Genomic DNA, 28000 nt, shown 5'->3' with positions numbered 1-28000 from the left:
ACACTAGAGAAGTTGAAGTTAAAAAGCAAACCTATCTGAATGCGAGGGGTTGAAAGTCTATTATTCTGGATTGATTTGACTATTTTAAAATATACCAGTAAGTGACAGAAGCTTAGAAACAGAATTATCCAAATGCCCATGCTGTCTTTAAATACTAAGGAACTAAGAGCTTTTTAACAGATCGAATATTATTAGCATAACTTCAAGTTTCAGAAGGATCATTATAACAAACAACTTACAGTTCTTAAGTTCAAAAATAGTTTTTATTATTTTCTTTAAGTTCGTGTTTTATCAAAGGACTGAATACTTTGTTTTGTTTCCAAGAACCATTAAAAAAATAGACTGAAACCCTTAACATTAAAGCACCACATGACATGAAGCTACTACCTTTTACTCTCAAATTATTTAGAATTACAAATTAAAGGTGACAAGACTAGGAATAATACGTATTTTAATTCCATCTAGAATTCAAGCCAAATGAAAAGGTGCACAAGCACTACACTCAGCTTTCATATCTTTGTCAAAAAATGAAATTAAATAAGAAGTACTGAGATGGGGGCCCTCTACCTGTGTATCTTCCAAGCCAAGGCTATAAAATTTTTCTTAAGGTTAGAGCAGGAAGCATTCTGTGTATACAGACCAAAATGATAATATCTAGTAGAATTTATTAATATGAGACTACGTAAGGAACATAAGATACCTAAGCTAGTAACTTTTCATTGAATGAGCATGTTTTTAGCTAGCATTAAAAAATTCATTATCATGTTTAGTTAACATATCGAGTACTGCCGCCCCACTTGGGGATGTTTGTTTAGACAAAAATGGAAACAAAGAACTGATCTTACAGAGCTTTCTAATGATTGTGCCTGGACTGCATATAATCTCTTCCAAATCCTCACTAGATAAACCTGAATCTAGCATGTTCCTTACTTTAACTAGAGTTCTGCTGCAGAACAAAGAGCTCTGTCTGAAGTGACCTTTCACATACTGCCAAGTAAGTGACATATTTCAATTCAGAATCATTATTAACATCACTGGCACTTTCCTAATACATTTTTCACTCCTGTGAAGTATGCTGTCACCTCTTTTTCTAAGATTTTCCAGTAACTTATTATACAAAGGATGAAGGCGTATGCACATTTAGAGAACTGTTTCCATAGCAAGTAAAGTGTATCGTAAAGGAGGAAAGAAGCAGTCATTTCTCCATTTTAGAATCAAAGTCATTAAGATATTAAAGCTAGAAGATAGATAAGGGAGCAATAATTTAAAAGCAATGTACTTCAGCATTCAATGCCATGATATCACTTTGAGTATTTCTTTTAAAACTATTTCCCCCCATCACCATCTATCAAACAGTTACTCAGGCTGTAAGTCTATAAGAACTATTTCCCAACCATTAATCACTACATACAAGCAAAGATTTATATAATTTAAGGGGACTGAATGCTATTAAGACTCAACAACTAACTGAACTAACAGAAATTTTAAATAAACAGGACTCCAGAGCTTGAAATAGCTCTTATTTTCCTTCCACTGCATTTAAGTAGCACCTAGACAGTTACATACAGAAGGACCACTAATTTCGCCAATTTTCAAAATCAACTTTTTTTAAATGATTAGAGGATACTTTACATAACCTGCACAGACATACTACACATCTACAGTGCAGAACAGCTATATGCTATCTTCAGCCTTTATTAAATAAGATGGAAACAAGACAAGTAAGACATTTTACCTGAAGAACTGACTCAGATTTTTACTCAAGTTCTTATCTCAAATCATTCCTTCAATACAGGGAGTAAGAAACCAAGTACTTTCCCTTTTATGATTGATGTACTCCAAACTGCAAAAGATAATGAAAAGTAGCGTAGGACCTCTGTTCATACAAAAAAATTGAAAAGAATCATCATTTTACTACAATATATCCTGTACACATAAAACAAATGATGTTACACACTAACTTACTAGCTTGATATTAAATTGTCTAAACTTCCAGAAATCTTCCCCAACCAGAGATTCTGGGTTAATTAAAAACAGGTTTCATATCCAGTATGATTGATCTTTGTAGATTGTGTTTCCTGAACACTCAGGCTCAGTTTCTCCAGTCAATAACATATCAAAACTACTATACAGTTTGACAATCTTGGTCATTCCATATTCACTTAGAATTTCAGAAGTAAGCAAGCTGTACACAGGAGAAGGAAATCACTTAAGTATAAATGGCAGTAGCTTTTCAAGTAGAAATTAAGATATTCAAAACTAATCTGCACAGGGTTTCATTGTCACAAGACAGTGAAGATTCATGCATTCAGGTGAAGTCCCAAAGCTTCAACCTGATTTTCATTCTGCTGTGAGTTTGAAAACTAAGAATAAGAAAAAGCACAGTAGTTGCATGGTTAAAAAAATAAAACCAACACCCTGAAGTCTATTTCATCTGGTAATTTCCATAGTCAGGTAGATATTCAAGGAATCAGTGTTATGAACAGTCTAATTTTAAACACACTAGATAAAGAATTGACCTTTCTAGTAGTGAAAATCCTTCCTATCATCACATGGGTCCATTAAGCTTACTGATCTCAAGCCAACTGAACATGAAATCACATTTTGCTATGAGTTTTCACCATATGTTTTGATTGATACTAGAAGCATGAAACCAACAGGCCATGGAAACACACCAGTAGTTGTGTTTTAAGTTTAGAAGAGAATATGCTGGAGATTAAGTGGCTTTAAGTGGATTTACAGTCCACACTGACTTGTTCTGCAAGTGACTGAACAGGAAAATTACGGTGGTTCCAGGTTAAATAGGTCAGTTAACAACCCAAACAAGTCAGCAATCAACTTATGTTCTGAAGCTTCGCTTCTTTCAACTTCCAAAGGTTGGTACTCAAGCTTTACACTTCCAGCTAATCTACACAAGCAAAATGGAGGCATTCTTTGTAGTGCTACACAGTGGGAAAATGAGACACCACGGACATAAATTAGAGAGGTTCAGACTAGATAAATGCTCACAGGGACAGTCAGGCATTGAAACAATTTTCCTGTGAGCCAGTCTGCCGCTGAATGTTTAAGACCAGAATACTACATCGAGGCCAGGACAACCTGGTATGACTTTGCTTTGAGAAAGATATTAGAAGAGGTTAGAGGTTGTCTAGCCTTCCTGCAAGAACTTATAACCCTCAACTAGTTAAACCCAGTTTTAGAACAAAATGGCATAAACTACGGTAAGCTTAAAGAAGCTTTTAACGTAACAACTCTTGAAATAAATATTTTCATTGATACTTGAAAATTTTATATAGGGTGGCACAAATGATGTGAAAATTCACTCAAAAGTATACACCAACAAGATAAGATGCCCAAATGTATTTATTTGTCTCTCAGAAATATGTTACTCTTTAGAAAAGACAACAGCCTAGACAATTTCAGTACAGATTAATGTATATCCAATCTGGCACATACTTCATGCTGCTGTTTACTTAAACATCAGTACCATCAGACCAAGCAAGTTAAGAATTCTGAAGCCAGAAGCAGTGAGGTACCAAGACAGAAGAAACCCTTTAAAATTAAGAGGAGCTCCTTTAGAGCTTTTCAGCCTAGCAGAGCCAGAACTCCAAGAATGTAACCAAGAACTGAAGTTTTCTACTCCTTTTAATCTTCTTTTGCTGCCAGAAATACATGGATTATAACAAAGAAGCAAGCATCTAGTATACAGTGCTACAAACTGGTAATAATCCAGATCACCAACTCTGAGTAGTCAGAAGAGTGCAGCACTGTTCTAAAATTAAAAAAGGAGGCGTGGGTTTTCTTTTTGACAAGCTACAAAGAACCAGCTGAATTATTTGTTTCAAGGCTTCCTCAAAGTATTTAGAGCCATCTCCAGGCAGAAGGTAAAAAAAGTTCATTGTCACAGGACAACAAGACACTTATTTTACCTACTCTTGCTAATTTTTTTGGTGTTAGTGCATGAAAAGATTTCTGGACGTTTATTTCTAGGTGTGATATGGGTAAAATTACTATAAGCATGACAGAAACGCAACTGTATTCATTAATGTGTTCCCCAGGTAAAGTATTAGCTGAAAGTAATATCTTTAAATAGCTGAAGATGTTAAATATGCATATAACATTGTCTTTCCCATTAAATACAATCATTTACCTTCACCTATCTTGTTCTTACACAGTGGTGAAAGCAGCCTACTCCACTTGGTCCTGGTGGACACACCAGTGATGATATTGGCCCCTTCAAGATTTCCTGAATGTCTTGATCCAAGATAGCTAGCAAGGAGACAGAACCTCATAGTGGAGACAGATAGGAACAAGTGTATAGGTGAGAAGTCAGGCTAAAGTAGGACATTATTTGTGACAAAAGAAAAATATTCAGTAGAGGTGCAAGTGTCTGTTCAGCTAAAGCCATGAGTGAGTCCTACTTGGAATGTAGCATATATCCTAGAATGCGAAGTAGACAGCGTTGTCTTTGTTCCTTTTTAGGAGTGTAAACACTACCTTATGTTCTCAAGTAAGCAACTAATCAGACTTAGATGCAGCCACTCAGGCAAGAGGAGTGAGAACTCAAGATACTCCTGTTTAGCATGAAACTGAGTATGTAAACACCCGCAAGAATCACCTGTTCAGATAATACCAGACACCCCATATGGATTGTCACAAGGCAGCACCATAGCAGCAGTTTGATTTAAGGAACAGTCTTGCTGCTCATTCCATCGCATTTGTCAAACAGTGGTAGCATTAGCAGCACTGTGATTTACTCTCTGCTTTCAATGGGTCTAGGTCCAGTTTTGGTTTCCCCACATCATTCTCTTCATTAGGAAAGGTTTTATAGTTGGCAAGGATGTTTTCCACCAAGAATCGAGCAGCTTCATCTATGTTGATGTTGTCCTAAAAATAGGAATACAAACAAGTTAAATTATGGTTTGGTTTTTTTTTGGTTTTAAAAAGTCACACTTCCCTGTTAGAAGCTGGCCAAATATGAACTTTTCTGTGGCCATCAGCAGAACGCAGGCAGCTTAGATGCATCTCATCACTGCTGAAAAATTTGCTTGTCATAAAAAAGTCATCAGAAAAGTTAATAAAGCTATTCACCCACCATACATAAAGGATAGTTTGACTCCAAAATATTGTGCAGCCTGGGAATAAATCATCTATGTTTGAACAACTCGTAAGTGCCAAGCTGCATTTATGCATCAGGAGAGATAACAGTTTTTAGTAGTTCATGGCCTTTTGGGGCCTATTCCTCTTTCTGCTGTAGTATGGAGGAACGCATTTACCTAAAAAGATCTTTTGAATCAGCCTCAGAAACCCAGTAAAGTCAAGGTGCCTCATCCAGCCATTTTTTTTTTTTAAATGCGTGCTTTGAAAAGTACCTTAACTTATACTCCAAATTCTTATCCTTATACAGGATACCTAGAGCTGTATTTCAGTCTAGTACCTTAGTCACTGTGCATCCCTACTCCTTATTTTAAGGTGATCAGGAAGAGATTTATTTCTTTCCATTCCTCTTACAGGTCTTTCACAAAAATGCATCATTAGTTGCTGGAAATGGCTCTCACACAAGAGCACTTCATGCCAATTTGTCAGCAGCAGTTGAAGTAGGCAACTCAAGGGAAGAGATGGACCTTGAAGTTTAGCTTAATATAAGGAATTATCAGCCAGAGCAGTGACTTGCCTTGTCATACACATTGATGCTTGAAATTAAAGGTTTTTCAACATGAAGGCAATCAGGTTAAGCTCTTGGTTTCAATTCCAACTAAGCTACTGTAAGCATATATGCACACTGGCTGAGTTTATATGATTAAGACCGTGCCACATTTAAAACTACACAAAGGTAGGCTTTATTTGGAATAAAGCAACTGTCCCTTAGATTCAGTTTCTCCTAAACTGGGCAATTAGATTCTCCCTAGCTCAGTCTTGTCACTACTTGATAAAGTAGAGAAGTTGTTTAGTGACGTCATCTAGGTAGATAGTAGCAAGCGAGCAGATAGCTTCATCTGGAGTCTCACCACTTCCTGTATGCACCAGAGAAGAAAGAAGCTGCAGTGGGAATACTTTCACTTAAAGATGCATTGGTTGGTTTTTTTTCCCCCCAGTTCAATCGGTATTTTTTAGCACTGACATCTAAAGTACAACACTGATCTTGATGCATGCAAGATCAAAAAACCTTACTGAATTCAGTTGATGTTTCCAGTTCAGTGTTGTCTGAATGTAAGATGCAGTTTAAACTAAATATGCTGTAAGCCTTCCTTAGCAATAAGCTATCCTGCACACCACTTCTATTTCTCACTGAACACTGAAGTCTAAACTGTCACTTCCTACATCTGATAAATTTCCTTTCCACGTGACTATATTAATGTGCTCTTATGCCAATAGTTACAGATTTAAACATCTATTTAACGCTTACCTTGGCAGATGTTTCAAACCATCCAATAAAGCCACCTTCTCTGCAGAACTGGTCCATTTGAGAGAGATTCTGGCTGCTGTCTTTCTTCTGGTCACACTTGTTTGCAAGAAGAACAGCAGGGATGGGGCTGCCATTGGGAAGAAGTACTTTACTGTCCAAATCATGCTTCCATTTTGAAACAGCCTCAAAAGTGGAGCCTCTTGTGACATCAAAGACCACAAAAGCACCAACTGCTTCTTTGTAGTATACTCTTGTCATATTTCCAAAACGCTCCTGGCCTGAAAAGGAAAGAAATGACAATTTTTACATACTTGGGTTCACCACAGTTCATGCTAAAGACTTCTGTATCAGGTTAGTACATACAAGTTCAGAATTTAGGTCTTGTTACACTTTATACGTTGTCTCTTCCATCCTATATAAGGTCACTGCAACACAGCAATTATGTACTCCCATGTGTGACAAGTTGGAATTGCACACTACTGACAAGCATGCTTTAAAATATCATTTTAAGTAGTGCTCATTGAGAAGTAATGCCTAAAAACACCATCAGCACAACTAGACATAAGTCATTCTTCTCACAAAAGCAGCTTCTGCATGATTTAGACTAAATCTAGCCACTTCAAGTACACATTTCAGAAAATACAAGATTTTTCTGGAGGGCAGACAAGGCATTCTGGAAGCACCAATGCAAATGGCTTTCAATGAATTCTCTGAAGGACTCATCTTTTGAAGATATTTTCCCCTAGGGACAGCTTGAAAGGAGCTAGTTTAGTAGTTCTACATACATTTTTTTTATTTTGAAGTCAGACCTCTCTGTAATAGCTTCTCACTATAGGAGTCCTACTGAAGCCCCAGGATTTGGTACAAGGTGACCAGAATAGTTAAGTACAATTGTTCATAATAAAAATTCAGAAAAAAGCTAATTGCCAGAAGAAAAGGCTTTTTTTTTTTTAAGTAAAGTACAGTTCTTTTAGTCAGTATACTCAAAATGTAGAATTAGTGTCAGGTTCACCATTTGAAAGGTTAGACTGCCACACTACACTTAAGTGAGCATAACAGTGTCAAGTGTGAGGTATGAGCATGTTGCTTTAAGTTTGGACTACTAAAATAGTTTTCTACTTTGTATAAAGTCTCCACTGGGAGAAGTTTTACAGTGTATTTTCACTTCAGCTGTTAGCATATATTTTGTATGTTCTAGAATACTAAGTAAGGATTTCAACTTAGAACGTCATTGCCTTTCCCCCCGCCACGAACATTCAAGTTTACCTTTAATTAGTAAGGACAGCCACCAGAAGAACTCAGCATTATCTGCTCAGAAATGAATCTTAAGTCACTAGGTGAAGGAACTTGACAGAGTATGCCATTTTATGATCAGTATACTTCAGATTAGCTCAGCCCCTACTGACACTTGCAGAAAAGACTAAGCATCTGGTAGAACTGCCCAGAATCACTAGTAGCTTCCAGAGAACCATGAAGTTCTAGGACAAGGACTTTTTCCCCTCTCTGTACAATCTCAAAGTACAATGATACATGAAATAACATCACAAACCAACATATTTTGGGGAACAGAAATTAGACAGGAATTTACTCACTGCCAGCTGAGTATCTCTTCTGTGGTCACAGGAAGCATGTACAAGAGGAAAGCTCTTCCCTGCATACTCAAACCTCAAGTTTTAATGCAGTATTTCTGCCCAAGACTTTTGGGACCAGCAAGCCAGGCACCAAGCCTGTATCTATGACTGTCACTGGAAGAGGCACATTTCTTCTTAAGTGTCAGAAAACTGCTTTGATGCAAGGCTGACAGTAGCACAGAGATATCCTTTCTATTTTAGGGGTCCAGGCCAAGCTACAGTGCCGTCATGGGCATCAGAGGTTATGTTTGGGGGTACAAAAGTGGCTGCATACAATGCAGAGTTCTGTATTCTCTAACCACAAGATTTTCACATCTAAATGACTCAGCACACATCACCATATTTTCCAGTAATTGCAACAGAGCAAGTGAAATAATTGCATAATGTCCTGCACTGGGAACTAATTCAGTTCCCTACATCAGCATCACGGGAATTCAGCTTAGTTTAAACCTGTATTGAACTTCAGGAGCTATTCTTGATTCCTAGCTTATATTGTAACAGAGCTAAACAATTTGAAAACTAAATTTAAAGAAGCATAGCCTGATCTGATAATAGAAACTCTTTCATTTACTGTAAGACATGAGTTATCACTATGAGAATCAGAAAGCATCAGCCTTTTCTTGAAGTTTGTTTATATGTACACAAACACTTAAGTTACTATAGCAGTTTCTTGCAGTGAAAGAAATACACAAGGGAGTCCCTGTTTAGCACCGCAACTGATTGCGGTCAGGCTTTTTAACGTGCTCCTACCATTATTGCTGATCTTAATTACTGCTTTTGGGATGGCAACTGAACAAGTTAAGTGTGCAAGTGACTGCTGGATATGCATGGTATTGGGAATGTCTGGATTCATTCCTCCAGGATTCTCCTATACCTAAAGCCTTAATATGCCAGGAACCAACTTCCTGACAGAGAAGTGGCCTAGGAGAAGTTTCTCTAGCTATGCTCTCTGATGGAAAGGTAGATTTTTTTGTTTATCAGACAACATCAAAAGTACAGCACAAGTTCCCTTATCTTGTATGATCTAATGATCTTAGTCTGTTCTGAAGTGACACTACTCTGGGAAACCTGGGCTGTATTAGATGCATTTAAGCCCTTTTCCTCATCAAGAGCACTACTACTAGAAGAAGTTTAACTTCTCTCTCAGACAAAACTAACAGTCATGACGTTCTCCAAAAATTGCATCACTAAAGAGGAAGTAAAAGATGACCATGTGTTAAAGAGGCCCAACAACTAGAAGAATTGTGAAATAATTAGTTTCTCTTGCTGAAGATAGGCTATTCAGCTCAATGGATGGCCAGATCTCAAAGTCTGATTTTAAACAAGTCTGGCAGTTCAGCATCACATAATCCTAAGATATACAAGTATGACTGAAGCTAAAGCCACCTAGAAGTGAAAGCACAGCTAGCTGAAGAGTTTTGCTTCCAGTCAGCAAATAACTTTGAAGACCATTGCCACAAGTTTTATAGTTTTTCCCCCCTGGACCAAGTAACTTAAGAGTTGTCAACAACTGATGTATAATTCAAGTACTCAGCTTGCAAATAAAGCCAAGCAGCTATTGCTAACATTGTCCTTTAGAATGCTGAAAGGCATTTTAAGACAGTTTAAGAAAAGATTGCCTATATAAGAAATATTTAATCTACAAAACCAAGCCAAGTGATATCCAGCAATACTTCTTTCCTCACAGTAGTGAAGAAAGCTTGAGTCCTAGTGAATCAATTAGGAAAGTTTAAGATGCATAGAAGTCCCATCCTGCCAAAGTGTTGCACTTATACTACTTTTATTTCAACAGGAAAATCTCAAGTACAGTTTTAAATATTGCAGCAAACTTTGGTATCACAGGATGCTTATTAAATCATAATGAACAGATGAGTGTTAATCTGGGAATACTTGAACGGTCTCCTTCCTTTGTGAGAAGGATCACCTGTTCACCATGACTCTCAAGAGTCAACATGAATCATGTCAAAACTCACAAAGGCTGACATAATTGAAAGCCTAGTGAAAGAAGATTCCTTAGCTGTCCTGACTGGTGGTCTGAGTGCTGGGATAAGGCTCCTGCAGGTACAGAAATGGATTTCTCTCCCTATGGAAGCCTTAAAAGAACCTCCTGCTCAATGTTTTACAAGTTAACACATTTGGAAATACGTAAGTATCTCAAAGTTGATACAGGTTTCTTCCAAAATGGAATCCCAGTGCTAGCTGCAGTAGAAATCTGTTAGGTAACAATTCTGCTACAACATCAACATTGATCATAGTGGACCAGTACTTAGGAACAACATCGCTTAGATGTCTGTGAGGAAACTAACTCCTACTTGCAGTGGCACTATCCAACTTCTACCATACAAAGTAGAAAACAATTTTTACCAAGGAAAAACCTTGCACATAACTATTATGATATGAAGTATAAAGTGAGAATGCATCAAGCTACACTGCAGTACCAATTTGTGTACATGCATGAACAAAATAGATCAGTACAAGAAAATACTCTGGATGTATATAATGTCTCCTTTAATAAATTGTGAAAAAGAAATAAAACCAAAGTTTTGTGAACATTGAGGACAGACTCAATGAGACCAGCACTATGCTCAGCATTTGGTACCTAAGTCCCTTCAAGGAAGTCCTAGGTCCTTTTAGACTTCCCTAAGCATCATCTCAGATCCAGAACATCCATCACGGAGTCAGAAAAGCTCTAATTTGATTGTCAGCACCATGGCTCTCAGGTTCTTGCTATCAACTATTATGACTGCTAACCACATAGCACGCTAGCTAAATGTGTACCTGTGCTAAAATGCTGTACAGTTAAGAGTCCAGTCTTCAGAGTTGAACTCTACAAATTAGTTTCAAACCAATTTAAGGACAGAGATATTTGTTTTTACTCAACCTAGACAGGAAAGAATTGAACAAACAAACAGGAAATGAAACCCTTTCTTCCTGGTCTTCCTTCTACTTGGAGTAATGAGCACTTTCTCTCCTGCTTCAGTAGTGCTGCTATAGAGAAGATTAAAATCTCAGGCTCTCCAGCTGTCTAAGGTCAAACTTTTACACATTATCAGGGGAACATCTCAGTGGCAGCTCCTTATTTACAATTCCAACTCTCAGTGTAGTTCACATCATGCAGTATGGTAGATTTAAGTTACAGCACCATCCAAGAGGGTTAGGCATGCAGCCCAACCCCATCACTGCAAGTTAAAACCACCGTCCCACTCACAACTTACCTAAATCCTTAATGAGCCATAGGCAAGAACAGACTACACTTTGGATGCCTGTTGGTCTTATAGCTAGATGTAGGACACAAGATAAGTATTCATGCTTGCCCTGAGGATGTATTGCCCCATTCTCCAGACACTTAAAACACATTTCAGCAACACCAGGTTCAGGTATGTGCTGACTGGGGGCTACTTTTTTTTAAACAAGATATACTAATACATTACTTTCAAGCCACCCACCACTGCTGATAGTATTTCCCCCACTGTCTCCCCACACCAGGTCAGCTTGTCCCAGAACTGTCTCACCCAATTAGAGCAAATCTGTTATTCAGCAAGAAGTAGGTTAACCAAACCACTATCAGTTTTACAGGACATGCTCAAGTGACTGCCTGCTTTTTCACATGGGCAGCAGCTGTAGATGGAGAGAGAGCAAGCAGCCAGATTCCAAAATGCTCGGTACTAGCTGTCTTTTCATTCCTCATTCTTACCCATATAAGCCGTGAATGCAAGATTAGCCAGTGCTTGAACTAGATTGGCAGCTCTGACAGATATTAGGAACCTGTAAGTGGTGAAAGCCTCACTTGTACTTTCCACCATTGTGGAAGTAATATCAGAACCACAAATACCAAATAAGTGTTAAGAGGTTAAAAAGTGAGAACAAGAATATTACGTTTTCCTGTATTAGGCAGTGCTAGAAAGTTTCACTGTCTGCAGCTCTTACAATTTACAAGGAAAAAAAAAGAAGCCCCAGATAATTGTTAAGTGAATTTGAATGGTCCTTTCTGTTAAGGGTGGTATAGGAAAAAATTAATGACCACTGGAAGGATAACTTCCTGAGTAAGCATAGCACACCCCTCAGAGAAAGGCTTTCCATGAAAGAAATAACCAACCAGTTCATCCCTTCTCATCTGACACCCATCCTACTGGGATACATGACCTTTGATACACTAGTTATATTTTCACTGGACAGTGCCAAGTTGCAACAGAAGTTGCAAGATGCAATTTTGTTGAGTGAATGTTCAGACCTAATATCCAGAGTATACCAAATGCTATATGTATACACAGTATGCATTTGAGATATTTATTCTGGGCTAGTTGCAGTTATTGAAACCACGGTAAAATGTCAGTTCAGAGGTAGAAGCATGTTGCTTAGGTCATAAGTTGAAGTGTTTTTACATGTTTTTAGAAGTCAGTTTCACTCTAAAATGTTAGAAAGTAGTCCACTCTAAAATTTCATTGCATAGCACAGCCAAAATCTGAACTAGTCAGATGTTGCCTTTCCACTTGAATATTCTGGTAGCTAATCAATGAAACAACAGAAGCACCTAGGCACAAGTGCTCAGAAGCCAGACACTTGATTTCTGTCAAGAAAACTGATCACACCTACCATCCTTACAGGTTGTAAAAGCACACCATGCTCTTCTACAAAGGTAGAATATTGAGGAAGAATTCTTCCTCAAAAAATTTCACAGCTCTCATAGAGAAGTTTACAGTAAGACTGAAACTTGCTTGTAGCCCTTGGCTAATCCTGTGAGTTAACATAGCTGTTAAAGCCAGCTAAGGCAATCTAGTAAATTCTGAGGCAAGACCTTACACTTACAATTCAACTAGCTTTGTCCAGCATCAAATGTTTGTAGGAGTATGACAATTTGTACAGGAAAGTCTCACAGGTTTATTTTCACTTGTTTTGCTTGCATTTTTGACAAACCAATTGAGATGAGGAAGTTCCTGACTAAGCAGTAGATTTTTGTCCCTAGAAAAGTACAGCTCAACAAAGCTAATTTCTAACTAGACATCAAATATAGTGCACATGGAAAAAAAATGGGTGGTTCCTATTTTCTCTAACTAGATTTATTAAAACAAGTTATCTGCCAGAGTTAAGCCTCACACTCCCAATTCATCTCCTTCAGAGCACTGTCATGCAGCAAGAGCTGCACTGTGTAGTTAGAAGCAATGCTGCATGGCACTGTAGCATTTCACTACACAGGAAAACAAGTCTAAAGTCAGTTCATCTGAAGAATAACTTTATCACGAGACTGAAAAACTTTAATCTCTAAACCAGCCAATGTGTTATGGCACATAGCGTGCCATTGGAATTCTGTATAAAGTAGCTACCACTTTGCTCTACCCAGCACTCTATTCCAGCAGCATTTAAAGAACAAGTTCCCATAACCTCTTAGTAGTGACACTTAAGGGCTCTTTAAAATACTATTTGAAAAGCTGCCAAAATTCACACAGTTAGCAGTAAATGCAAATCATTACTCCTTACCTAGAAGCTTTCCCTACTCAAGTGTGCTATGCTTTCTCTAGCTGTAGAGGTTGTTTAGAAATAAACATTTCAAACATAAAACCCTGAAATCTGAAGAATAATCTCAGCACCACATCTACCCTTGTTCTGCATATCTGTAGCCAGATAACAGCTTCAAAAATTGTATGTCTTGCCAACATGAAAAGCATGTTGCACCTCACAGTCACTGCTTACTGCTGTTCATACTACCAGTAACACCTGCAATAATTTCACAAGAATTATTCCAATGCTTTCATAAGAAAACAGATTCCTTTGTTGCAAATTGCTTCCTTTTGACATGGCATGTCACACCTTAGAATTTCTAGCCTGAGTATTTGGAGGAAACCATTCACAAACTGTAAAGGCAAGTCAATGTCTGCTGCTGGAGTTGAAGGAAGATACTTCCAGCAGCTCTGAAATTGAATTCCAGAGTTCTTGCTTACTACAGCAGGGAAGAAACATTTTATACAGAATGTTGAAACTTTTTTGAGCCAGGCTGCTAAAATTACCCAACTTATAAAAAGCAGGAAATAAAATCAGTTTTGAACAATCTCTGTAAAGCCCTTGTCAACTCAAGTTGTACTTGCATACATGCATTTCAGTGACACCCAGACCTGGCGTCCACATAAAGAAATCCCAACTGTTAAAAGGCCAAGTGAGTGTCAATAAATAAGGCAAAGTTACTGAGATTCTGAAGCTGGAACACTGATGTAAGGTAAGTTGATAAAGGTCAGTCTGCATCCATGCAAACTACAGATAAAGAAAAATGTAATGTGGTCTACACCAGTTTCTCTCTGAAGAATAATACAGTTGACTTGTCAAATAGCTTAATTTCTGAGCCAGTATTACTGGAAGGGCAAGTATTCAGCCAATACTTGCCTCAAAAAAGAGCTTAATAATCAATTTAAGTTAGTGAATTTCTGCACAGATTTCTAGTTTAATGACTTGACCCAGAAGTTTGTTATGTTATGTGATAGATGCTAATTTTCTCCCATTTGCTTTCTTTCCTCACATTTAATGAATCCATCCTTTGTTCTCTTTTCTTGAGTGCTACAGAAGTATTTTTATTATGGCTCTGTATAAAGAGTAAAACATTTGAGCAACTGCTATATGGTATGAACCTTGTCTACTTGAAAAGTAAGGCTGAAGTTCCATGTATCCCACAGTGATTAGGAGATCAATGACTAAAATTAAGTGATGCTTTCATTGGGAACAGAAATTAAGAGTGCTTGCAAAAATCAATAATCTTGGCTTTAAGTGTGTACTAGATCAGCTGGACTTAAGATCACATTCCTAAACCTATTACTTGCAGGATAACCAGAAAAGCCTATGAAGAATTTCTAAGCTTATTTCCAAGATACTGTAAGAACATCTATCAAGTTTTCCATTTAACTGAAACATAACTGAACAGTCCTGTCTTGCACAATCAAAGTCACCATTACTTAACCGCCTAACCCCAGCGTCAAGACTAACATTTCCCATGTGCTTATGGAATTCCTACTTTTAAGAACCAGCAAAGAAGCTTTTACAAGTTTAGTTTAAGACAACAGAGGCAGAGCTTCGCATTGCTATATGATGTGCTGAGCACAAGAACTTTCGGTTGTGAATGATCTGTACCTGACTGGCAGAGTAAGGAAACTGCTTTACTAGCAAGGCCAACAACCATCACTCATGTCACTTGTTTGTGATGTACAGGGATGTCTGAAAGCTAGAGAAACACCAAAAAGGAACAAGTTTAACACATTTAGCACTAAATTGGACTACTTCACTGCAGAGCACCAAGTAAAGCAAGTCATTGCCAAGTGAAAGTTCATAAACCTAATCCTGCTGTTCCAGAGGAGTCACAGGAAAAGACACCCACACAAGATTTCCCACAGCAGGGTGGTTTCAGGAAGGAAATGCACAGTGTATCTTCAGCTCTGTTTCTTGTCTCTACTCCTTCTAAGAAAGCATTTCAATGCCTTTACAGATGAGCAGGCCTTCTACATTTCCCCTAAAAATTTGTCTAATAGCTTTGCATGTTTTCAGCCAACATCATTAAGCAATTATTCTTACATGAGATATATACTTACATGTATGCATGCAAGAAGCATTCAGAGATCAGTCACGGGTCTTTCAGACCTTTTTAATCGGTTTGAACCTGATCACAGAGCATTCCTGACAGAGCTTTCTGACCTACCTCAGCTGTTACCAGAGTGACAGTGCTTCCATCCCCACATGAAGGCAGCTGCACCTGGAACTTCCATCACCAGATCAATCATGAAATAACCTCAGATCACTAGATCACTTGCCTTTTTTTTTTTTAATAAAGCTCTGAGCTCGAAGTCTTGCATTCATTTCTGCTATTACTATTTACATACATAGTTTTCACTCCTCCTTTCACATTCCTCACTCTTAAGAATATCTAATGAATGCAACAGCACAGTTGTGGGCAGGTTATGCCTAGACCCTCAGCCTCCACCCTGTGCTCACTTCCATGCACATAAAAAAAATCAGTTTATACTGCAAGAAACAAGTCTGAGCCTTAGAACCTTGAAACAACTCAGCAGTCCTTCAGGCACCTCGATTGCACAAAGTGCAGAACAAGAATAAACTAAAGCATACAACTGCTCAAAGTTAAAATATTTTTCACGTGGCAGCTTGAACATCTTTCAAACATGGTCAGCAAAACACAACAGTGCAAAGTTATGGTTCACAGAATGTGTAGCTATGAAGCACACTGCCCCTCCAGAGGAGAGATCTAGCTCCACTGGGACAGATTATCAGGTACAGCATGGTAATCCTTTGTACCTAGGCCAGAAGGCTTGCATTTTGCCTTCATTGTGTCACTCTGAAAATCCTTCTTTCAGGTTTCTTTTCCCTACTGTGAAGTATGTTTAAGTATTTCCCTTTTCTTCTACCGCACTCATAGTTTCCTGCATTCATTTTCCCATTTCTCACGGCTTCCTAAAGATGAAAACAGTTAATTCCCAAATACATTGAAAGCTTAACATCTTCATACTTTTAAGACCAATTTGTCTTCATAGGAAATGAGTTATTCCTGGCCTTCAGCTTAGCATTTGAGGAAAATACTTCAAGTAATTGCTCCATCCTCTTCAAGAGAAAGTTCAAATGTTTTCAAGGAGACAGACAAGAGGCTAGTAACAAATTTGCATGCTACAAGTCTTATTTATCAGCTCTTGAAAGCTTGTACCTAAGTATTCTAAACATGCAGTACACAACAGTTCCTATTCTGTTCTGACAGTTCCATTGCGACACTCTTCCAGTTAGAATTCTGAACATTTTCAAAGAAATTTTAATGATGTCCTGGAAGAAGGCTACTATAGCCATAGATCACGCAGAATGCATCAGTGCCTCCTTGAAAGCTATTTAAAAAGAACAGATTTGCCTACCGTTTGTCATTAGTAGCAGTCATGCCAAGCTCAAATGGCCATCTATGACTTTTACCATTGCTACCCTCCTGAGACTTGGACATTTCTATAGGCTGATATGAGCGACAGTGGTAGCCAATGTGATTATAAAGCTAACGCTATTCAGTCATAGCTCTTACTAGTTCAAATCAAAAGTTTGATTGATTTAGAGGAAGTCCTAAAGGTGCTCTTTCAATATAGTTTAAAGTTTCATCAGTATGCTGTATTCACCTCCTTCAGTGCACTGTGATCAGTGTAGTATACTGATGAAGAGAGTACATTTATCAAGTATGAATCTCAAGCATATTGAAATAGAGTTTAAAAACTTCCCTATCATTAAGATGCCTTTGGTTTTTTTTTTGTTTTTTTTTTTTCCATCTCTTCACCACAATGACTCATCCCTATCTCCTACTTATCTCATGTATTATGTCCTTTGAAGAAGAGGGTTAACCTTTTAGTACTTTCAGAATTTTTCCTGGAAGAGTTGCTTAGCATAACTTCACATGCTGAGATTAAAAAAACAAGAGTAACACCTAAGGGCAGCTAAGATCTTGAAGATCTAGAAGCTTTGCTCCTGTACAAACATGCATATAATCTGAAAGAAGCTGAACAGAATATTTCACGCAGCAGACAAGATCATTTGACAGTGACTGATAGTAGTCTCTCAAGCTTTCTCATCTCTGTTGCTGAAAAGGCTACAACCTGTGTCTACACAAACAAAAACACCTGAGTATTTACAGAATATGAAAGTATAGGTACAACAGTTCTCTTCTTTCTCCTTTGCTATTTTAGCACCCAAACCTTGATTCTGCTGCTGGAATCAGCCTTCCTGTTGTAGGATACAAAGCAATGCAATTTTCCACCAGAAATGAACTGGCACTGTAACACTGTCATGGCCTATCAGGCAATTATATGGATTTATGCCTGAAACCTGAGCTAGCACAATAAATTGAAAACATTCATGAACCTGCAGCATTGTAGTACACAGTCCAACATTCATCAGTTTGATGTTTGGCTACATTCACACTGGAAGCCAGTGCTGTATCTGCATTACAACCCTTAGCTGATGGAATGAGCAACACGATTCATTTCTGTCATTGATTTACCTATACAACACAGCTCTTTGAGGAAAGCATTCAATGATGGACTGTTAACTACAAGCTGACCTAGTGAAAAATAACATACTTAACTATGCTTAAGGGCTTGACTCATGTTCAGAAGCCTTTTTAAGTACATCAAACTCAATTCAGAGAGCCAGCATCACATTGCTTGCAGGGAAGTCACATGCAGTGTTACTTACCATAAGATTTAGATCTCTTCAAGAGATCTAAAGCTGCTTGTCTGCACACACCAGCAGACAAAATTATCTGTGAGCTGCTGAAAGACAGAAGACAGTTGCACTAATGAGTTAAGAGGGAATGACTATCATATGCTCAGATACTTCATGAAACATGCTTTAGGCAACATACTCTGGAACTATACACAAGTCATCTTCAGCCCAGTTCTTTCTAATCACTTCCACATCTTCAGATCTTTAGAAAGACTTGTGAAGTACAGATCGAGCTGTAGAACACTTTTCCAGCTCAAGTACATTGCAGTTTTAGAACCATGAAACCCTCGTGGATACTGAACTACTTTAATTTTAGTGATTAATGCTTAAATGGAGCACGCTCAAATCCCAAAGAAGGCTGAACTGTTACTATCATACTGTCTGAGCACAGCCCAATTAAATATCACTAGAACTGCTTACTTCTGTCCTTGGTCTTCTACTGGGCACCCAAGCCCCTTGGAAACAGAACAGTTAATCTACCAGATTCAACATACAAGTTTGGATTACAAATTTTAGCTTTATTTTCATAAGGGATAGATTAGTCAAGAGTTTTATAAGATTATAAGAAAGTAAACATCACACTAAAAACTCATTTAGCTTAGTAGAGTATCATCAGCTTCCAAACTTTGTTACAAGTACAGCTAAGTTTCTGCTGAGCCTGTTCAAACAGGTTGCTTTGGCACAGCAGTCTACCCCAGTCTCAGAAATGAAGGGATGAGAAGAATTTAAGCAGCAGCCTGCCAAACACCAAGACCCTGGATCAACATTATCTTCACAACTCCAGACTTGCTAAAATGCAGCCAGAGCATTGCAGCAGCTTGCACCGATATTGCCAATTTACTGAAAAAACTTAAAGTGATTTGCAAAAAGAAGCCGCAAGAGAAACTCTGCCAGTATTTCCCTGGCTCTTCAAAAGAATTAATCTTAGTTTTTCCCACAGCAGGAAGATCTACCATGTGTTTCAGCACACCACAGTAAGAAGCAGGCCTTTCAGTATGAGAAGCAGTTGATACCAACCCACAGCTGGTTTGGCACAGGGATGTATCAGCTGTGCGTTACCCTTCCTGTTTCAAGACCTTCCACTTGATGAAGGAGTGCATTCATGGAAACAGTAATTATCAGTTAACCTAGTATCTTCCAGTGTAAGTTTAAAAGACAGTATCTGAAATAACATTTTCATATACAAGGAAGTGTTCTTAAGGCAATGAAAAGGGAAAAATTGAGATGAAGGTTAAAAGCCAGTCTACATACAAAGACAAATGCAATGCCAACTTGAAATGATTAATGAGTTCAGACAACACAGGCTTCTTAGGAGACCACAGCAAAATTAAGTTTGCCATCTACCATTTAACACTTCAGCATAAGCACTTAACTATGATATGTACACAGTTTTTCTTTAAGATCCAGAGGTTTACTAAGTAAGTACATCTTATCGTGCATAGGAAAGGAAATAGGGCTTATCTGCTTTTGTGTACTCACAAAATCTTTTTGACACAGAAGCCCACAATTCAAGCGCAGAACGGGGCATAACACAGGTCCCTTGCTCCCTGCACAAGTCAGGGGTCACAAGTTACATTTAGAGTAAGTAGGCAACTCCAAACCACTGAAGTGGAAGCATGACTTTTTTGCGGCCAGTTCTAGTTACTAGAATACCTTTAACCTGCAAGGTATACCTACTGAGCACAACCCGCTTGGAGGAGACACGTTTCCTCCGGAAGCACCACGGAGCAGCAGCTGTAAGTAAGTTGCAGCAGCAGCTGCGAGCAGCCAGAAGCAGAGCAGCTTTTTGAGGAGAGCTGTAACAGCCCCAACGTTGGCCTACAGGGGCACCCACAGCCTACAGAAAGTCAAAAACCCCTCTTCCCGACAGAGACCGCCCACTACTCACACTTCAGAGTTGAACGTAACAGAGAAAGGAAAGAGTTACTGAAGCAGGCCTCAGAGCCAGAGTACACCTGCCTCCACAGGGGTCTCGGTCCCCGTCCCTCACCTGCGATGTCCCATAGCTGCAGCCGCACCAGGGTCTTGCTGTCCCAGTTGATGACTTTGAGAGCAAAATCCACCCCGATGGTGGCCCGGTAGTGCTGGGAGAAGAGCTGGTGCACGTAGCGCTTGATAATGCTGGTCTTGCCCACACCCAGCTCCCCGATCACCAGCACCTTGAAGAGGTGCTCCCGGCCCTCCGCCACGCCGGACACCGGCCCTTCCCCGCCGGCCATGCCTGCACGGCCCGGCCGCTCTGCCGGGGCTGCGGCGCTCCGACGCAAACTTTCCCAGCCGGGAATTCGCCTCCACCAACGCTACCGCAGAGCCGGCCCTCACCGGGCGGGGGAAGAAAAAAAGAGGGAACCCCACAGCCACCTGACCACAGTCACAGGACACGGAAACTCCAGGCCTTATAAAGCCCGGGGAGGGGCAGAAGGTTGGGCGGGTCTCCGGTTGGGGCGGTACAGACCCGCGGCCGCGCTGTGCTGCTCCTCCGGGCCCGGGCTGCGTGCGGGAAGTGGTTTCCTCCTGCACCCTTCCCTGCCGGGAGCATGGGGCGGGCTGCAGCGGCCAGCGTGGCCGCAGGCTTTGGTGCTCAGAGGGCTCGGATAACTGAGGGGACAATCTGCTGTCTGCGGGACAACACCGAACAGCCGAACAATCTCAAACACCAACAGCTGAACGTGTTGCAGTTTCTAAGTTAATCGTGTGGGTTTTTTTTATCACACTCTGGAGAGATACAGCAGGCCAAGCAGTAAGTGAGCATGCACATTCTTAAAAATCAACATAAAATAGGTATTTCACCTCTCAGACTGTGTAGTCTTGTGTCTGCAGATTGCATCTTTTGGGAAAGGACAAAACCCCATCTTTGGTACCATCCCTTCTGCATGAAGCACCCCAGAGCAGCATCTGAGGGTAAAGTGCTGGGGTGATCCTATACTGGTGTGCAGCTGCCATGTGTGCACCGCAACTGCTGCCATAAGCAGCAGGGAAATGGCACATGAGCATCCAGACTGCATGTGTATGCACAAGAAGGAGTCGAAGTCAAGGCAGGATGAGGAGCAGAGGGATGACTCCATTGGGAAGCCAAGCGGTGGCTGAAACACAGAATCGTTTGAGTTGGAAAAGACCCTTAAAGGCCATCTAGTCCAACTCCTCTGCAATGAACAGGGACATCCACAGCTAGATGAGGTTGCTCAGAGCCCCATCCAGCCTTACCCTGAGTGTCTCCAGGGATGGGGCATCCACCACCTCTTTGGGCAACCTGTTCCAATGCCTCATCACTCTTATCATAAAAATAATTTTCCTTATATCCAATCTAAATGTCCTCTCTTAGTTTGAAGCCATTTCCCCTTGTCTTATCACAACAGACCCTGCAAAAGTGTCTGTCGCCCTTCTTCTTTATAGCCTCTCTTTAGATACTGAAAGGCCACTATCAAGTCTCCCCAGAGCGTTCCAATCACCAGTTGATCCTGCTTTAATAATACTTCATTGCATATAGTAATTCCTTTGCTATGCTTTCAGTTTGTGGCTTGAATAAAATAAACCAGACATTCTCACATAGCTTGGAGTATACTTACTTTCTTATCATACAAAGATGATGCATGCAATATAAATGGAAGCAGGTGAAGAGAGTAGCAAAATGAAAGAGCTAGAGGCCTCGAGGAAAAATTGTATTTAGAGATTTGGGTTTAGAATTATTAATTTAAACTGTCATGCTGTATTGACTTCAAGACAATTTCTCTAATTAGAATTTACTTTCTAGCAGCAGTAATAACATCAGAATATAAACTAAGGACAGAATATTATGCAGAAGTGAGATGGTTGGGGTTTTTTTGGTGGTTTTTTGTTTGTTTGTTTGTTTGTTTTTGTTAGAGGATGGCACAGGGCAGCATAGATTCTCTGTCAAGAGATGAGATAGACAAAAAACTTCGTCATTAGTTAAGAGGTGGATACTGAGTACAGGAGACATTGCTTCAGGTACATGTATGTGAACCAGCATGAATTCTGGTAAACATCTCCAACCATAACAAGACTGACATCTATCTATGTGCACAACCACAGTCCATGCAGACTGGAGGCTTGGCTGAAGACCTCTCCCTCCATAGGTGCCCAGGTTTCTCTCCTTGCAAAAACAAAGTGAGATGGAAATGCATTGTCACTTGTTCAGATAGGAATGTGTCTGGGGTTTAATGTGGCTGCAGAAGCCTCGTTCCTGAGGCTGAGATGTACGCTTTGTTTCTTAGAATCACAGAATCATCAGGGTTGGAAAAGACCTCTAAGATCATCCAATCAAACTGTTCACCTATCACCAATATTTCCCACTAAACCATGTACCTCAGTACAACATCTAAACGTATCTTGAACACCTCCAGGGTCAGGGACTCCACCACCTCCCCAGTCTTCATTCCCTACATGTCAGAGGGTTGTTATAATAATCTACTACTGAACAGGAGCATGTCATAAATTGATTACTAGGCACATTCTGCCATTATGTAGCGCAGACTGCAGTGTTGTAATTGCAGACTTCTGATGCCATCCAGAGAAACCTAGACAGGCTCGAGCAGTAGGCCCAGAAAAACCTCATGAGGCTCAACAAAGCCAAGTGCAAGTTCTTGCATCTGGGTCATAGCAACTCCCACTATCAATTTCCTTGGAGACCTTCATGGTAAGGCTGGACAGGGCTCTGAGCAACCTGATCTAGCTGTAGATGTCCCTGTTCATTGCAGGAGAGCTGGACTAGATGACCTTTAAGAGTCCCTTCCAATTCAAATCATTCAGTGATTCTATCACGTTAGATTTTTTTAATTTTTTTTTTTTTTTTTTTGGCTTGCATAGGTGGGAAGGAACTTTTAGGCATTTTCTACCATTTTTTTTAGGCTTACCTAACTACCTTATTTGTCTTATGTGCCACAGAAACTAATTACCGCCCTTGCTTTCTTCATTCCTCCTCCTCATTTTGTAAAATTAAGGGAACATAGATCATATCAGACAACAAACTGAGCAGCTGTACTATTACTAGTGAGCTGAATACAAGTACTTCAGTATATTGAAATTTGGTATCAACAATGCAAAAGAAGCCTGTAGGTTATTTTTTCTTCTTGCATACTGATTTTGAGAAATTAGAACCAACATCAAAAACAAAGAAGTCTGTAAAAGTCATGATCTGCTCACAGAAGACTCACAAACAGAAACAAGGAAAAAATGTGACTGATAATTTTCCAAAATTAATAGTTTGATCAGTTCTAATTACATTACAGCTTGCCAAATAATATAGTAGTAGATCTTGCCTGAACCAGTAATTTGCCTTAATTTCATTATTATTCATTTCATTCAAGCTGGTGGATATCTGTGTGGAACAGCTTGGCAAACTCCAGTCATTTTCAGTCCTGTTATCACTGTTCTGCCCCTCTATGGTGCAGTATAATCAACCATGCATGAGGTTATAAATAAAGTATAATCACCATCTGCCTAGCACAGGGTAGATAATCTTTATTCTGTGAGCTAAATTTTGGTGTCGCTTGGTCTTTTACATTTAATTCTACTTTTCAACTGACTCGACTTTACCAGCTGAATGTCAGCAAAAATCCCCTACTGAGCTAGGAATGTTGGCATCATGGTATGGTAATTGGGATTACATTATATTATATTGTTGCTTTCAATTGCTTACACTGGGGGACAAGGAAAAGGTGGTTATTGTGCTATTTTAACTAGCTTCTCTAGCTGGTTGCCTTTAAGAAAGGTGCCTGTTTCATATTTCAAATAGTGATTGCAAAAACTTTTTTTTTTTTCTTTCCCAGCACTGGAGATATCAGGAATGAGGAAGAGAAAATGCTAACCTTACAAAACAGGATTTTGGTGCCCTCTCAACCTGAACGCTGAAGGCTAGTCTGAATAAAAACTGTCAAACTTTTTTACAATTGCTGTTTGTTGTTATTAGCCTTCCCATCCACTGGGATTATTTGCTAAATTATCAGTTTGTCTGCATTTCAGAACATGGGCTTCCCAAAGCAGCTGTATTTGGGGAAATAGAAATGTTTCAGACTTTTAGTAGCCCGATGATCATTACATGATGAATACCAAAGGACTGTTAAAATAGCTTTTCTTGTTAGAAGATATTTTAACTTCCTTATCTTTTGACCCTCAATGTCTTTTTTTTTGTATCTCTCTTCCTTAAGACTGCTTCTTCTAGCCTTTCCCAGGTTAGTCTATCCTCGTCTCCCTCTACAACATCATTTCACTTTATGTCCATTCTGATTTCATCGTACCAACAGTAATTCTTTAATATCTGTTTGCTTTTTTTGTTTTCTACTTTTATTTCCTTTTCCATTAAATGTTCTTCCTTACTTCACCTCAGTTTAGGCCTTTCATTTCATACTTTCCCATTCTTCTGAGCTTCTTATTTCCCACAGTGAGTAAGGGATTCCTCATGTTTCTTTTTGCCAGATGGTGATTAGTGAGGGGCAGCAGGTTCAGTCAGTCAGCTCAAGAGGGCTGCTTTTTACCTGAAGCAGTGGGTTGCATTTTGATTACTCTCCCCTGTAGCTACTTTAGAAGTGAAATTCATAGTTGAAGGGGCAGTTTGGAGGTTGAAAAGTGGAATCAGTATGACCCATAGAGGATTTCTCTGAGTCCATGGGAGGAAGCACAGTTATAGAAACTGAGCAGATTTGATACAACGCGCTCTCCATGTGCTTCTCTGACCAGGTACAGGATTCACAGCACAATTCCTCTCTTCTGTGTAGCATTTCCCAACAGGCACAGAATAAAAAAAAATGGTGTTGTAACGCAGTATTGTTGTAAGTGACAGATCATACAGCCTGGAGAACTGTTGGTGACAATACTTTCTTTTAACTGTGCTTTTCTAGGGAAATATCCCTAGAAATATCCCTGTCCCTGTTACTATCCCCACTTTTATTGATAGCAACATACATCTACTATTGTAGATATCAAGAAAAGCAAACCAGGTTGGGAGTTCCTTAGAAAAATACTGTTATGGCCAAGTAAAGCAGGGGATAATAAAGCACATGACAGGAGGATTGAATTAAAGTTATGCAAAACTTATGGATGAGTTTGCAGTCTACAGAGACATGCTTAGGTTTCACCCACTAAAAATATTCTCCTTCAGTTATCTGAGAGCACCCATGAACATAAAGCTAGGGTTATATGTGTTAGCCACTGTGAGCCTTCACTTCCTACATGTCATTATGATATACTGTCATCTCCTGACAACAAGTGTAACTGTATTATGTAGACTTGAACTTGTAATATGCACGCAGCCTACATATAGGACAATTCTACTTGAAAGACGTGGTTGTGGCAACATAGATGCTATATCTCTGTCAGTTGTAAAATGTAGCTTGGATGCCTGCAGGCAAAGCTATTGTTAGACAACCCTAAATATATATTGGAAAATCTAGCAGAATAAACATGTTAAGCTTTTATTAAAATCTATAAAATAATGGGCTATACAATGTATTAATGGCTGAGTGCTTTTGCCTGGAAGAAGAGAAACCAGCCGTTAGGAAGACATGTAAAGCATAGTCTTGGTAAAATTCTGGAGAGAGGCCTGATGGACTTGCAGAGAGGAAAGGATATTCTCCCCGAGATCAACTCATTTCTAATCTGGGCAAATAAATAGTGCAGATCTTGGACTGTCATTTTTAGAAGGCAATCGACCTTGCTTGTTCCCCATTTACAGGCTTCCTGTTAATCAAATTCTGTGCTGTTCGTGTAATCATGGATTCTGTTCTTTTGAAAAGGCTCTTGTGCCTTTGCAATAATCAGGAAGAGAATGAATACAGCACTGCTGGGGCTCAACAAGCCTGTATTTTGGTAAAGAAAAAAAAAAGACTATTGCTTTTTGGAAAAAGACTGTATTTTGGTAAATCTAAGTCTAGATTCTCACTGTCTTTTTTTTTTTTTTTTTCAATTTCATGTATGAGAATCCTTTGCCTTCATTACAGCACTCTGAGGAAGATTGTAGGTCAGCTGTCTGCAACCAAACCAGTCTACTGCTCCTCAAATGTTGTTGACAGGCACACTTACAGAATATCGTTGCAGGACTGAAGACAGAGAGAGAGGACAGCAATCAACTGGAGTTCAGGGAAGCAAGACAGAACCATTTGTGAAATATTGAAGGAAATATTATTGCTTGTAGGGGAAAAAACCTCTTTCTTCCCTCACCAGCTGTTCACTCCAGTTTGTCAGGGGACCTTATTTCCCCAGATTCTCCCAATACCTTTTCCAGCCTTCACTAGTCATCCCTCACTTTGTCTTCAATAATCCTAAGACGTACTGGAAGAGAACACAAGAGACACGAACTGCCCTGAGAACACTTTTCACATGTTGTAAACATGTTCTGAAATTTGAAGTACTGGAAATCAATAGAAATTTCTAATTATTACACTTACATTGATGAGTCACCACCGTAATGTTTTGTGTCATTATCTAAAATTCTTATCGTTCTTAGCTTAACTTGGTTGATAGGTGTACTTTTCTTGTACTACACTGAACAATATCTGCAGCTACAGAAGTATGACTGATGTAAACTATGTCTTAGATACACAGATACCAAACTGCATAGATAGATAGTGTGACAAGAGAGAAAACTAGACGCTAGTACAAATAAATCCATTTTGATACATGTATTTCATTTTAATTAGTTAAAACTTAGTTCACTTGTAACAACCTTATAAAGCAGCGGCATTTGTTATATATTACATGTGGAACAAATTAGAAAAATTGAAACAAAAAGTCTGTGACCTTCCTTAAACTATGTTAAGCTAACTCCCCATTCTGTTTGCACATCTAAATAACACGTGGAACTTCAGACTCTGTGAATCATCCCATCCACTTCACTTTTGAGAGGTTAATCATGTGCAAGAGATTCATCACATGCAGCCAGCTTTTAAGTTCATGTGGTGAAACACCACATAATGAAAAAGGTCAATATTACACCAGACCTGCAAATATAGCTAATAGGTATGTAAGCATAAATACACATCATACTTATTCACTTGCAGGTTCAGCTGAAAATACAGAGCTTTCCTCTGCATCTTTTGCTACACAGTTTCACAGCTATGACAGGAGAGCTGAAGACGTCCTTTCCTTTCCCTACATCCACCCAAAAAGACAAGTTTCTCTGGCAAATATTTTGGATGAAACATGCTGATTGTATTTGGTTTGGGACTGTTTTGTGCCTTAAACAGACCGTAAGCACTCATAGTGGATCAAGTCATATTATGACTGATAGGTTTAGTCCAATTTATACAAAGATTATGATGGAATTTAGGTTGTTGCTACGTGCTTTTCTTATAGCCAATTTTAACTGCCAGTAGCTAAAATAAATGCTCAAGCTGAGGTGTCTAAAAGGCATCTGACCAATTTTGGCAAGTTTTTGTGTGTGCTACCACTGTGTCAGTGTTCAAAATCCTGCTGCTGAGTGTGAGAGTTCAGACTTTTCCAGTGAAAAATGTTATTTCTTAACTGGTCATTTTTTTCTGCAATTAGCTATTGAGAAATGGCTGAACAGGTCTTGCTGACAAGTTCTAGGGGCTTTCAGCCTAAGGATGACACCCAGCATGGAAAAAGTTTGCTTAGGTTTCAAACAGCCTACTCATCAATAATGAAGATTGCCAGCTTTCATCAATGTACTTAGCAGCTTCTGATGCAATACTGTTATCTTCTCCCTGCTGGTTCTCAGTTCAGTAGGTATTTAGGGCATTATCTTCTTTTTTTTTTA

General features: G+C 39.2%; 1 protein-coding gene and 1 long non-coding RNA gene across 2 annotated transcripts; one reads left to right on the top strand and one right to left on the bottom strand.

The window, feature by feature from the left end:
- RAB32 (RAB32, member RAS oncogene family) lies at positions 245–20641 on the bottom strand. Its single transcript, XM_021391835.1, has 3 exons — positions 20261–20641; positions 6407–6684; positions 245–4887 (listed from the first exon to the last, which is right to left on the bottom strand). The coding sequence occupies exons 1-3, from the start codon at positions 20487–20489 to the stop codon at positions 4738–4740; spliced, it is 657 nt and encodes a 218-aa protein (XP_021247510.1). The 5' UTR covers positions 20490–20641; the 3' UTR covers positions 245–4737.
- On the top strand, positions 20748–24169 carry LOC110396271. Its single transcript, XR_002436896.1, has 2 exons — positions 20748–21010; positions 24057–24169. It is a non-coding gene; the product is annotated as an uncharacterized LOC110396271 (long non-coding RNA).

This window comes from Numida meleagris, chromosome 3, assembly GCF_002078875.1.
Source record: "Numida meleagris isolate 19003 breed g44 Domestic line chromosome 3, NumMel1.0, whole genome shotgun sequence".
Lineage (NCBI taxonomy): Eukaryota > Metazoa > Chordata > Aves > Galliformes > Numididae > Numida > Numida meleagris.
This window is presented reverse-complemented; position numbering and strand designations above follow the sequence as displayed.